The sequence below is a fragment of the Crassostrea angulata genome, chromosome 8 (genome assembly GCF_025612915.1).
Source record: "Crassostrea angulata isolate pt1a10 chromosome 8, ASM2561291v2, whole genome shotgun sequence".
NCBI classification, from domain to species: Eukaryota; Metazoa; Mollusca; class Bivalvia; order Ostreida; family Ostreidae; genus Magallana; species Magallana angulata.
Genome location: NC_069118.1, coordinates 11,756,047 through 11,769,570, shown reverse-complemented (window position 1 = coordinate 11,769,570; position 13,524 = coordinate 11,756,047). Strand labels below are relative to the sequence as shown.

Below are 13,524 nucleotides of genomic sequence, written 5' to 3'. Positions count from 1 at the left end.
AAGTTGTTCATTTTGATCTTATTAATGTCGTTACAATAATATTTTGTTCGGGTATTGCGTAATATGAGTGTAAAAAGCCAGACTTGTTACCATGTATTTGTGTTTTATTTGGCAAATAAACGGGGTATTTGTGCGTATAACTGACATAAAGGGTACCGGTTTACACACGGAAAGTGTTTAAACATTTTAGTTATTTTCTAGTGAAACACATTATGGATAAAAGAACTGTTTCTATGCAATGCATTTGAGTCGCATTTAAAATCTAGCTGTATACCGAACTGTGTATGTTAACAATTATGTATCCGATCCCTTGCCGCAGCCGAAGAAATAGGTCACGAATGGACTAGCGAGCGGTCTGCCGTTATCTAATACACAAGATTTGCGTCTTGCTGTAATGCACACATGGGTTTTTTTTATGTAGCTGCAAACACAAAACTTCCGATTTTAATGATTTTAATAGTAAATAAAAAAGATTATACCTTTACCTAATACCATAGACAGTGTACTAGCTTGCATTCGGAAAGTGTTTAAACAGTTTAATTCTTTTCTAGGGAAATATATTATGTGTATAAGAATTGCTTCTATGCGATGTATTTGAGTCGCATTTAAAATCTTGCTAGCTGTATTCCGAGCTTCATGTATGTAAACAATTATACGTATCCGATCCTTGCCCGTGGCCGAGAAAATAGGTCGCGGCTGGACTAGCGAGCGGTCTGCCGTTATCCAATACACAAGATATACGCATTGTTGTAATGCACACACGGGTTTATTTATGTAGCTGCAAACACAATGAATTCAGATTTTAACGATATTAAAGAGTAAATAAAAAAAAAGACTATATTATTACCTACGAAGTATTGCTGTTTTGCTCTCGTAATAAAAAAAAAATAATAGATAGTATGGCTGTCATTGAAAAAAAGGCGTTCTTTGTGTTCTTGTCTATGTCATGAAACAGTTTTATTGTTGGAAAATAAAATTCAGTTATCAAACTGCAAACGTTAACAGTTCAAACCCACCAGGTTGAGTGTACATTTTCATAACACGGGCCGAGGAGATGCCGCGCTAGTGGACAGCCGATTCACTGTAGGACACATGCTTCTCGTGTTTATACGTTATCACACATTCCAATGCCCATTGATTCGTTGTTATTTTCATTTCCAATTATATTGGTTAACGATGCATCAAACCATTGATTTAAATCATAGTTCGTATAATAAAGGGAAAAAAAAGCTGCCATCAATTAATATAATACAATTGTACGTTTTACAGTCGTACGATTTGAAATGTAAATAAATTCACTTGTGTCCGTTTGTGACATTTTGCTGCTGAGAATTAAATGCATTACACTACCAATTTCAACAAAATATAGGCGATATTCACATATCTATGATAATGTGATACTTCATTTGGCTAACAAAATATTAGAATTTTTATGAGTTATGAGAGAGAGAGAGAGAGAGAGAGAGAGAGAGAGAGAGAGAGAGAGAGAGAGAGAGAGTGTGTTAAGCAGGATGTAGTAAGTAAAAGTTGAAATATATTTAAAAAGCGTTCGAGATAAGGCAGCTTAAGAAGTCCAATGTTACATGCTTGCGGTAGGTACGGGCACGATAAAACAAACCATTTTTAAACAAGTTGAGGTTTTATTTACATTCAGGCCGTAAAATAATAGGTATAACCTCTTCTCAGTGGTAGTCAGATTCATTAAAAAGCAAACTCATTGCTGATTTTATTCATTTATAAATTAATTTTTTTTGATTCTGAAAGAATATGTGAGTTTTAAAAATGTAATGTACATGTACATTCATTGTAAAAGTTTTGACTGTATTCGGACAGTTGAAGATCGAGTAGCGAACACTAGACTTAGTAGATTAATTGTCTAATACAAATCGAATTGGCTTTAAAATTTGCATATTCAAGCACACTTGAATAGTTTATTCATAAATTGTATATAATTATATTAATAAAAACGTCTGTATGCTGTATTATGTATTTGCTGTCTGATTAGGACTGTTCTTCCCCAAAAAGAAGCTCTCGGCGATCGCGTAAAAAACGACATGCTTATACATAGGCGTCGGAACCGGGGGGGCTAGGGGGGGGGGGGGTAGCCCCCCCCCCCCCCCCACTTTTTTTGCAAAGTTATACCTAACCATTAAAAACATAGCTTTATAGAGGGTTTTTTCTCAATATTTCTGAGGATTAGTCTAGCCCCCCCCCCCCCCCACTATCAATTTGCTTCCGACGCCAGTGTTATATACAATTTTTTTTAAAATGTGTACGTTTAACTAAGCGAAATTGTAGATGTCATGGAGTCAATAGGCAAATCAAATTCGCCAATCAGGCAATATGAGTTATCTAATGCCTATGACTGATAATTTTACAAGGTAAATTAATACATGTAAATATGAGTTTTAAAGCACTCCCTGCTCCCGTGTTAAAAGCTCCCGTTACCTGCATTCTTTTATTAACGAATTTGTGCACACATTTATTCGGAAATGGCTCAAATTTGTTACACGGGCCCGATAAGAAGATGAAAGGATGACCCCTAAAATTTCTTTCCCAAATATTTCAAGAACGGTCTCAAATTTCAAACACTGGTTGAATAACTTATAACTTTAGTTGTACAAATTTTATGTGCATGAATGACAATGTTCCTGTAACTTAACAAAAAATGACACTTTTTGAAATGTAAAAGTTTCTGAATTCATCATTAAAATTAATAATGTTAGACGGCCCATGCAGCAAGTTTTTCTAGTCGAGTCTTTCGTTCATCAGCGCATCGATTGTGAACATTTCAGCGGGGTTTGGGGTTGCAACAAGAGGGTGAAACGACCACGAATTTTGACAGATTTGGCTACAAAGAGTTTAAAAGAGATGGATACAAAACACAGGTGCGATTATATCTTTAAGAGATAAAAAATGATTAATCTGTTTGCCATAAATATCAATTTTTATCATAAGAATATTTTAACATTTGGATCCGCCGAATATTTCCAGTTCCCTTCATTGTTTGGTGCCTGATTTGAAATAACGTTTCGAGGTATAATAAGTTGAGAAATTTCTTCAAGCTGCATGTTCCGATTTGTCGGCCATTACAGTATCAAATAATTTTCCTTGCAAACCTAATGAATAATCTTACAAATTTATAGACGTATTTAAACGGAAGTGCTCTCCTTTCAACGTTAGAAATATTCAAAGTAAATAAAAATAAATTTGGGGCATACAAAAACCCCCCAAAATACATCATTGGAATGTTTAAAAAAGGAAACCGTTGGGTTTCATCCTCCGAATGATTGAGTTTATTCATCCTGCATGTTTTGCAATGATTATAAACAACGTAAACATCAAAACTATTAATGAACAAATGTACACTGCTTTATTTTTGTTTAAATAGTCATGCTGTATATTTTATATGTTATAATAGATTATATAAAAAAACCAGATGTCAAAGTCGTAATACAATCATACTAGCTTCGACGTAAGGGGCCAGTTTAAACAAGCGGCGAAATAACGCAAAACCCTTTTATGTCGATTATTTTGCGAATACACAACAAAACTTGTCTAATCCGGCGGAGGGTGGTTCTGAAAAAAAATGGCCGGATTAGGCAACATCCGGTTTAGAGGATATTGTTGCAAATTAAATTTAGTATTTAATGCAGTAGGTCCTGATCGTGTATTCTTGCAAAATGTTCAATTGTTCTGAATTATATTAGATTTCATCGATCTTATTTACGGTACAAATTTTCATTTTAAATATTTTTTTTTCAAACAATAAATCCATAACGGAATACATACGATGGAAATCCTTGAATTAAATCGTCGTTATTGATAATCTTTCAAACATCCGATTTACCTGAAAAGTGCATGCTTAACCGTAAATTGTTAAACAAAACATTAACAAGTCAACAGGTGGCTGAAATACCTGATGGCGAGAACTGTTTTGATGCAGGGAAACAATAGATAAATATTAATATAAATGAGAATTTTATATAAACAAAAATTGAGCATTTTGACAGAATAATATGCAACTCTGTACGTGTAGCCATGCAACGGGGATAACAAACGATATCGGCAGTCTTACTCCCGCAGTATCCTGAATCACGGCCTGAAAAAAATTGGGTGAACTATAATCTAATTATCCAATTGCAATTCATAACAAGACTTTACGGTATTAACTGAAAAAAGTTGCTTCTTTGGATCTATATTAACAGTTGTTTAAATCAATAGCAACGACAGAAAAATTGGTCAATAATTGAGCATTAATATCTCGCAGAAGGCCGATCGATCGATAAGTGGACGGACTACGGGAGATAACTCTCACTAATAATATGCAGTAGGCTTTTTCATTGCGCCGGTTAACAGAATAGATAGGATCCGGATTGCACAAATTTTTTTTAAACAAAAATGATGGGAAAATGTCAAGGGGCTGAATAATGTCGCCGGATTGGGCAGCATGCCGTAATAAACAACATCCGGATTCAACGAGTTTCAACATGTACATAATTTTTTCATTGAAATATGGCTTAATTGACAGGGAAAACTACATGTACTGCAACGTATATTATTGCACACATACTTAGCATAACCATCGTTTAAAAGCGTACAATTATTTTATTGAAAATCGGACCAAGCAGCTTTAACATTAAGATTTACATGTGTAAGACACTTTATTTGTCATGTGCATGATCACGTGCATTAATTATTTTCAATACCTGCTTATTCTCCACAAAGATCTCCAATTCCATTCACAACTGTTCATTCAAAATCACATAAATTAAACAAAATTTAAAATTTTGTGTCGATCTCAACTGTTATGCATCCAAGAAATCTATTGATTTTAACGTGTGTTACGTAATTAGGTAATAACGTGTTTAGGGGTCAAACTTCATTTACAAATTACCATTTTTCCATCGTAAACATTCACAGGATCGAAAACAGATTTCCTACGGATATTTATAATGGGGAATGTTTACATCTTTCCTCAATTCGGAAGTCTTTCGGAATATCTAGCACAATTTTTTAAAGTTATCATCCGGGCTTTATAATGGCTGATGCAATGCAAAATCCCCGTAGACGTTCTTTTTTTAGCCGTGTATTAAAACCTGACAAGCTAGAGGGGGCGTTTCAAGAGGGAAATCTTGGGATTTTTTCATACTATCGAATGAACATCGTCTGAATCAAGAGATATTTACAAATATCAAATAATTTAAGCGAATGTGTGGCAAAAATATCTTGGGACAGACTTTAGGTATAATACGTTTATATATCCTTACAATATAATGATTTTCTCATGCGTTACCTAACTAGGAATATTAGGGGCCAGAGGTAAAAAAGTTTAATCTTGTCTATTTCAATTGAAAGAAATGCAAGTATTTAAAAAAGCAACGTAATTGAACTTATAAAAAGCATTACAGGTAAGCATTAGTACTTCACTCCTATTTCCATATCATGTTTTGTTGTCGAAAATTAAGGTCGATGACGTGATTTACCTTTTAAAAATCGGACGGAAGACCTCCTCGTTGCTCGCAACGAGATCGTGTCTAGTTATTTTTCTTTTTTTTTCCAACCAATTTTGTGTACGCGATTTCTCTAAAACTACTCCATCGATTTACATGAAACTTTCAGGTCTTATAGATAATGATAAGAACCTTATTGGAAATTTTTTGAATGATGACGTCACTTCCGGTTTTGAGTTATTTACAATTTAACGATTTTCAGAGGGTCGGCTTGTCCAGGGGTAAACTCCTAAACGAATTAAGATATTGAGTTCAAAATTTTGGGGATTGTAGACAAAAGGTTGTAGATCTGACATTTGGTATACATATTTTCCTGTGACCAAAAGCGCCGAAGCTCGCCCGAGCTCGAAAATTACAGTTAAAAAAGCGTCGTGATTTTTCGTGGATTTCTTTCAATATCTCTATCCTCGATTGTATTTTGTTATAACATGTAGAACAAAAAATCTTTATAAAGTCAAGAGCTTTTATGTGACATCAAGAAAAAAGGGCTGGCCCTTCAAATAAGGGGCTGAGGGAGCTCTAAAGTCTTTTAATGATAACTTTTTAACGTGAAATATTTTGTGATACGTTATAGAAGCAATTATGTTTATTCTAACGTTATTTACCTACACATGGCAATCATTTACTCCTATGTTACGTAATTAGGGATTTTAAGGGGCCAGAAGTCCAAAACTTTGATGCTCAATATCTCAAAATGGAGGAAAATTTTGAAAAGCAATATTGAACGAAAGATGCTCAAAATATTAAGCTTAACAATCTGCAACCATAATTTCTTTGTTATGCGGTCCCTAAATGGAGTTACAGGGTCGGCCCCTAAAACGACCCTCTCAAGATATCTCGAGAACGGTACAAAATTTGTAAACACTTGTTGAACAAAATGTGTTTGAATTGACAAGAACATTCTTATAAAATCAAGAAAAAGGGGCTTGCCCTTCAAATAAGGGGCTAAGGGGGCTCTAAAGTCTTTTAATGATAACTTTTTACATGAAATATTTTGTGATACATTATAGAAGCAATTATGTTCATTCTAAGGCTATTTACCTATACATGGTAATCATTTTCTCCTATGTTATGTAATTAGGGATTTTAAGGGGCCAGAAGTCAAACACTTTGATCCTCAATATCTCGAAATAGAGGAAAATTCTGGAAAGCAGTATTCATCAAAAGATGCTCAAAATAATGTGCTTAACAATGTACAACCAAATATTGTTTGTTATCTGGACCCTAAAAGGAGTTTTAGGACCGGATATAAAAACGATTTTTCCCAGATATTTCAAAAACGGTAACCAATTTCTAAACACTTATTAGCGGTACACAAAAATACCTTTAAACTAAAATGAATTAAAAAAGGGGCTGATCCCTCAAATAAGGGACACCAAAGGGATAGATAGTCTTCCACCCATTACACTCATAGATTCTGCCTTCTTTTCCGGATACGTTTCGTTGACGAAGATCAAGAGTAAGGTCATTCCTTATTATAAAAATCGGACGGAAGACCTCCTCGTTGCTCGCAACGAGATCGTGTCTAGTTTTTTTAATTTTCTCTTTATGTCTTCCATTGTAATACACTCAGTATGAGTGCCTTCTTTTAGATTTTCCAGTTCCCAGGACGATAAAAAAGTTTTCGCGGTTTGATTAGAATTCATACTTCTTATGAATTGTACTTTGATTTCGAGTTTGCCATGCAATTTCATAAATCTCTCGGAGTTGTCTTCCTTGCAATAAAACCTCACTTCCGTTGGTTCTAGATGAATCGGTTCAAACGGTGAAAATTGTCCTATTTACCTAATAAATGTATTTACACGGGCATGGCATGCAGATATTCAGTGAAGGGAATTATCGGGCTACGACATGATGTCACCATTTTTACTGGCAGATGTAGTTTGATAGTACATTTCAACAAATATTCATCGGCCGTGCCTCTCGGCTGGCAAACGAAGTTAGCAACCTTCTTGTATTATATGTACAGAGGGTCTGATTTTTTTCAAAAATTTTTGTTTTATGTAATTTTGGGCAATGGATGAATAAATTAGATTAAAATATGTCATAAAAGGATAATTAATAAAAAAGAAAAATAATGTCCCAGGGGTCTATATATGGGGGTGGGGATGGAAGGGGGGGGGGGGGGTCGATCCTGTCCTCAAGCACCTGTGCCATAAAGCATAGTCCAATCCACACTTTGCAAAAGTTGTTTCCCTTTGTGGGGTCAACCCAAAGGTCAAAAGGGAGAAAACAACTTTTCCCATCCTTATGCAACTAAATATATGGGCGCCCTGTGAAGAAATCTCTCAGAATTTAATATATTCCTTCGATGTGTGGGTTGCCCCAACTTGGGGCAATCCAAATTTACAGCGGAAATAGATTTCTAATGTCAAACAACGAAGTTACAACCCTCTAAACTACAAAGGCTACTGTGAGAAATATATGGGTTTTCCCCAAAGATGGCAGCCAAGGGACATAACTTTTGTAAAGTGTGGATTGGTCTATTCTGTACTTAATATGTGATTATCATGGTTATATTGGTTATAATTTGATTTCTTGTAATAAACCATATTAACAATTTGAGTGCAATTTTGTTCATCTGAGTACAGAGGTAAAATAAACATTGAAACGAAGAAGTTTACGGCACAAAGTTTTCAATTTTATTTGACGCGGTACGATCATACAGAGAGGGTGGGGCTTGTGGCCGTGTCCCTATGACTCCGGGGGCTGACAGCGGGGGTTGTGGTGGACCACAGAGTGTTCGGCCTCGTCCACAGTCACCCCACGGCACTCCAAACCCTGCTCACAGGGGCAGTAACTCTCGTACAAGTCGTGGTTAAGGATGTCGTAGGTCATAAAAGGAAGGCAGGTCTCGCTCTGGAAAAAAAGAAAGTGAAGGAAAAGTCTGGTTTATATAATGAAAAAAATATTTGAACAACTTTACATAGTCATGATTTTTGTCGAATTTTATTTTTCTATTTTTATTTTTTATAATGCTTTAGCAATGCATTTCTAATTTGAGTGTCAGTCGTAAAATTATAAGCAAGATAGAGAGCTCACAATTCTTTGTAATGTAAACAAGACTCGTGTCTTGTTTTGTTTACATTTCTTCAATATATCTGTAAAAGTTCTTTTTCAAGCTAATTTTTCTATCTTCTTTTTCGTTTTTAAACATAAATATTCGATTCCTAGCGTTTGTCACATTCATTTCAGGTATAGGCCTGATATATTAAATAAATTTTACAGTATACACAAAATCTTGACATGAACTTTGTTTACCTGAATTGTGATCTGTTTGTCTCGCTTATAATTCGACGATTGAAAATTGAAAGTTTTGTTGACTGTAAGAAATGCCTTACTAAACCATTATGAATATAAAAAAAACCCGGGAAAATATACAAAAAAGTGACCATGTCTCTTTCAGAAACACGCCTTGATTAATGCAAACTTCAACAAAGCTAATTCTGGAAAGATGTATAATTAATTCCTAGCAAAATATCCCCTCGTCTTAGTAAAAATTTAAATCTGAAGAGAATTCTGGTGTGCAATACCAAGATAATGATGCGAACAATTATGTTTATATACTAGTATTTGATATTTTATACGGAACCTTCAGTTCACAATATTTAGAGTTCTTACTAGTTTTCTATGTGGCTTGCACGTTCCGGCAAAAAAACGCCCGTCCAAAAATAATAGCTTTCTTCTCTTTCCGATGAAACTGCTGTGGACACAGCAGAGACTATCTTCACAATCTGATTGGTGGGAACATGTTCTGCCGCTTGTCACACTTCCGGGTGCCCTAACCGTCACAGAGGGGTCATATGATTGAGACTAAACCACAGCAAAGTTAATAGAAATGTAATTCAATCAAGTGATCAAGGTTTAAAAGTGATAAAACTAAAGTGTCAGCTACAATATTTCAATCAGGTTTTACACATTGTATGTCATAATTATGATTCATTAAAAAACAAATACTGTATCATTTCTTGAAATCGTCAGCAATATCGCTACGGCAACTTTAAACTTCCATCAAAATTTGTCCAAAGCTGACGACTTAAAAAATTCACTTTCCCTTTTAATACTCACAACAGCTAAAGCTACGACAAGTAAGAGAATCTGCAGTGTCTTCATGTTTAGGTCTGCGTCGGTGAATGAGAAGCGGGCACCTGTCAGAGGGTAGATAAGAACAGTCTACTCACCGGGAAAACTGTACACCACAAGGTCACAAAAAATGATACTGCGCAGAGACACGTATAACTTAATTGGAAAAGTCCGCCGACTTTCAAAATATTTCTGTACTGAACGATTAAAAAATAATTCCGTTTGCAGGAATCAAAATTTATTCCGTGGATATTACTTTGTTCCAGTGAAATAGAAAGTACAAATATAGGAAAACACATATTGTGACCCTCAGTGATGAAGCTATACGATTATCTTGTTGTATAAGTACACAGTGATAGGAAAAAAATTAATTCAAATTAATTTTAAATGGTAATTATTTCTTCATCTGATATAGTGTAAACAGCATATGCAAACACAATCGTTGTTAGTAAAAAAAAATCCACTGAGAAAAACGTTTACAGAGAATTCAAACACACAAAGTGCTCACGTCATACAATGAAAATAACACAACAGGATATTTGTATATAGCCTATTCATGAAAAACAACCGTTTGTCTCGAAATGACGTCATTCAATGATGGTGTCCGTGACCATGGTGATGGTTCTTATGACGACATACAACGACAGGCACGTGGGAATGATGCACGATGTAGTCACTGACGCTACCCATGAATGTCCTGCGTAGTTTCCCGTGGCCCCGTGACCCACATAGTATGACGTCAGCGTTTTGTTCATGCGCCTCATGGACAACTGTTTCACCGGGCTTTCCCACGAGAGGTTTCACCTCTCCTGCAACCTGTAAACAATGGAGAAAATCCGTCAGAATAACTAATCAAATGTATAATAGAGGAATACATGTACTGTAAAATGCTGCCATAGCACCGAAATCCTGCACTGCAGAGTATTACTGTAATTACATCGAAAGACTGAATACACAACGTGTTACAGTTTCCATAAACCGCGAGAATGTGTATTGAACAAAACATGTACATAGATATACTTAATTGTCCCTGCATGTAGTATACTCTAGTATTCTTTACAATAGAATCATTTCATCCACAGAATGAATGATGGAGAGGACAAAGTCTTTACTCATATGGACCATGTTTTATCCTCAACATGATAAACAATACACAAATTGAGATATACACTGTCTTAATACGGAATAAACCTTAGACAAATCCCTTACTGCATGGTTTCGGTGCTGATGCATACCAAACTCACGCAAAAGTATAGTTCATGTAAAATCTATATTAAAGTCTGAAAACTAAAACGCGTGTTGGCTTGTTGGAGGTTTTATGAGGCTCCAGGGTCCAACAACAAGAGAATAAGCTCACGGTTGGCCCAGTATTAGTTCTGTACGGGAGAGAGCGCCCCGTGATATTTGGTGGATAAACCTAAGGGTAACGACACCCGGGACTGCTACATATATTTTGTAGTAGTTAGATCCTGGACCTCTACAACAGTTTAGCGAGTTTCCTTAGATTCAGATTCTACAGATGAAGAAGACGATTTAAACAAGATTCAACATGGAATATTCTTTCCGACCGCAGTGGAGACAGAAGAAGTTAAGCTTTCTCTCATGTCAGCGTCCAGTGTGCGGAAGGTGTGGAAACGTGCATCCCAACGTTTTATGTTTCGCGTTCAACCAGAGGCGTGTTCAACAGAGCGAGCGCTCGCTAATGTTCGCGAGCGCTCTCTTCTGAACGCTGGTGTTTTCCAAAACGCTCGCGATCGCTCGCGAACGTACCTGTGAGATAGTTCGCCTTCGAATTCAAAATGGCGTCGATTTCAAGTGAGAACATTCCTGCAAAATACATTTTTGTATTTAAGTGAATTGAGATTATTTATTAAGGTCTTCCGTTTCCAACGGAAGACCTTTCTATTATTGTGCGGGAAAAAAATTAAGATTATTCTTATTTTTCTTTTTTTTTTTTGTTTCCTAGACGCGAACTTTGAGGCTTCATATCTTGCTCATTTCTAAACGGTTTTTGCTCAAATTTTCAGGGCTAATGTACTTTACAAAACACTATCTTGAGCAATTCATAAAATGTAGAATTCCCTTTCCGTTAAAGAGTTATTCCCCTTTTAAATTTTTTTAGGGCCTTTTGTTTCCAGACAAAGGCTCCGAGGCTATGATAGCAGGGAATGGGAATCCAACGAATTTGAATAACAGAGACATTGTAGTTGTGCACATCTGTTTATGTTTTTAGATTACGTTTTTTATTTAGGAAAAGGTAGGGGGTCAAAAAACAGGATTCAAAAAAGTGCAAAAATTTAGACATGTTTTCCTTTATATCTTTTGAACGAAAAAAATTTTGTAAAGACATGTAGAATAAAAGTTGTGCAAAATAACAAGGGCTTTCATTTGACACCAATAAAAAGGGGCTGGCCCCTTAAATTAAGGGCCAATGGCCCCTAAAACATTTTGCTTAATAACTCAAAAACGGTTAGGATTTTGATATGGCTGTCGCTGGAAAAGTTGTTTGTTGGGATCTCATGAAGGTCGTTTCAATGTTATTTTGTAAGTGGTTTGTGTAGTATGAGTGTAAAAAGCTTTACATGTTAGCATGTACCTGTTTTTATTTGACAAGTTAACGAAAGACTTTGTGCGTACAACTAGCATGAAGTTACCGCAGAAAGTATGCTGGTTTATACAGGAGGCATTAATTCATAAGAATTTTTTTTTTTAGAATACATGCTTTTTTTTAGGAGTTTAAGTCGTTGTTAAGTTCTTATAGTGCACAATCCTTAAAAACGGGAATTGGAAAACAAAACATTCTTTTTCTTTTCTAGTAAAACACAAAATATGGAATGAAAAAATATATGCATTACCTTTTTAATATAAACATCATGCATTCAAAATCTACCTTGAATCAGAGCTGTGTGTGTACCATTACGTAAGCTCTCCCTCGCCCGCGGCCGAGAAAGTCGGTCACCGTGGTCGCGGCTGGACTACCTAGCGGTCAGTGGTTATCTAATACACGAGAGTTGCGTCTCTCATATATGAATTTATTTAGCCGCGAACTCAAGAATTGTTTTAGTTTTGATTACACAAAATCTTTTGTGGATTAAACGATTGGATGTCAAGTAAGAAATACATGTAGTTCATTTAATTAATAAAAGCAATGTCATTCTCTAAAGCAATAATAGACATAGATCAATTGTGGGTTTTTAGTTTAAAATAAAGAACTTCTATTTGATAGAGTAAGGTCATTATACTGCAAACTTTTCAAATCTTCCTTGGTTCTGAGCTGTGCGTTTCTGTGCGTTGTACCTTTACGTAATCTATCCTTCGCCCACGGCCGAGGAGATCAGCCACGGCTGCATTACCTAGCGGTAAGCGGTTATTTAATACACAAGATTCGCACACCGCGACTTACACTTGCATGCATATGAACGTGTTTGAGTTAATATAGCCGTATATACAAGAACTGTTTTAGTTTTATGTTATAAAGGTTTGTCCTACTTGTATATATTTAATTAAATATTTGAGTGTAAATGAATATTAATGAACGATATTACTCCATATCGGAAAAATCGTTAGACATAAACTAATGGTTGGTTGGTTTATGTAAACTACTTTAAAAACTGTACAATTAATGTTTTAAATCAACACCCCCACCCCACCCCCCTCAAATATTAAACCTTTAAATAATGATCATCCCTCGCACATGGCTGAGGAGATCCGGCGCGAGTGGTTAAGTGATCGGCGGTCGGTTCGTACCTTATGACGCGTTTATGTTTCATATTTTGCACGGACACAACTTTATTTTATTATGTTTTCAACTATTATATTGGTTTAAGATAAAGTTATTTTACTTTTACAGTTGATGAAGCATTGATTTATACGATAGCGTACAAGGTAGTTTAAAAATCAAATCAAATTATAATCAAAGTTCCATGTT

At 35.5% G+C, this 13,524-nt stretch overlaps 1 protein-coding gene and 1 long non-coding RNA gene across 2 annotated transcripts; both read right to left on the bottom strand.

The window, feature by feature from the left end:
* Positions 1-2,640: 2,640 nt before the first annotated feature.
* LOC128158102 (uncharacterized) lies at positions 2,641-4,677 on the bottom strand. Its single transcript, XR_008239919.1, has 3 exons — positions 4,034-4,677; positions 3,793-3,850; positions 2,641-3,579 (listed from the first exon to the last, which is right to left on the bottom strand). It is a non-coding gene; the product is annotated as an uncharacterized LOC128158102 (long non-coding RNA).
* Positions 4,678-8,132: 3,455 nt separating this feature from the next.
* On the bottom strand, positions 8,133-9,703 carry LOC128158100 (uncharacterized). Its single transcript, XM_052820808.1, has 3 exons — positions 9,582-9,703; positions 9,135-9,326; positions 8,133-8,372 (listed from the first exon to the last, which is right to left on the bottom strand). The coding sequence occupies exons 1-3, from the start codon at positions 9,624-9,626 to the stop codon at positions 8,208-8,210; spliced, it is 402 nt and encodes a 133-aa protein (XP_052676768.1). The 5' UTR covers positions 9,627-9,703; the 3' UTR covers positions 8,133-8,207.
* Between the last annotated feature and the right edge of the window lie 3,821 nt (positions 9,704-13,524).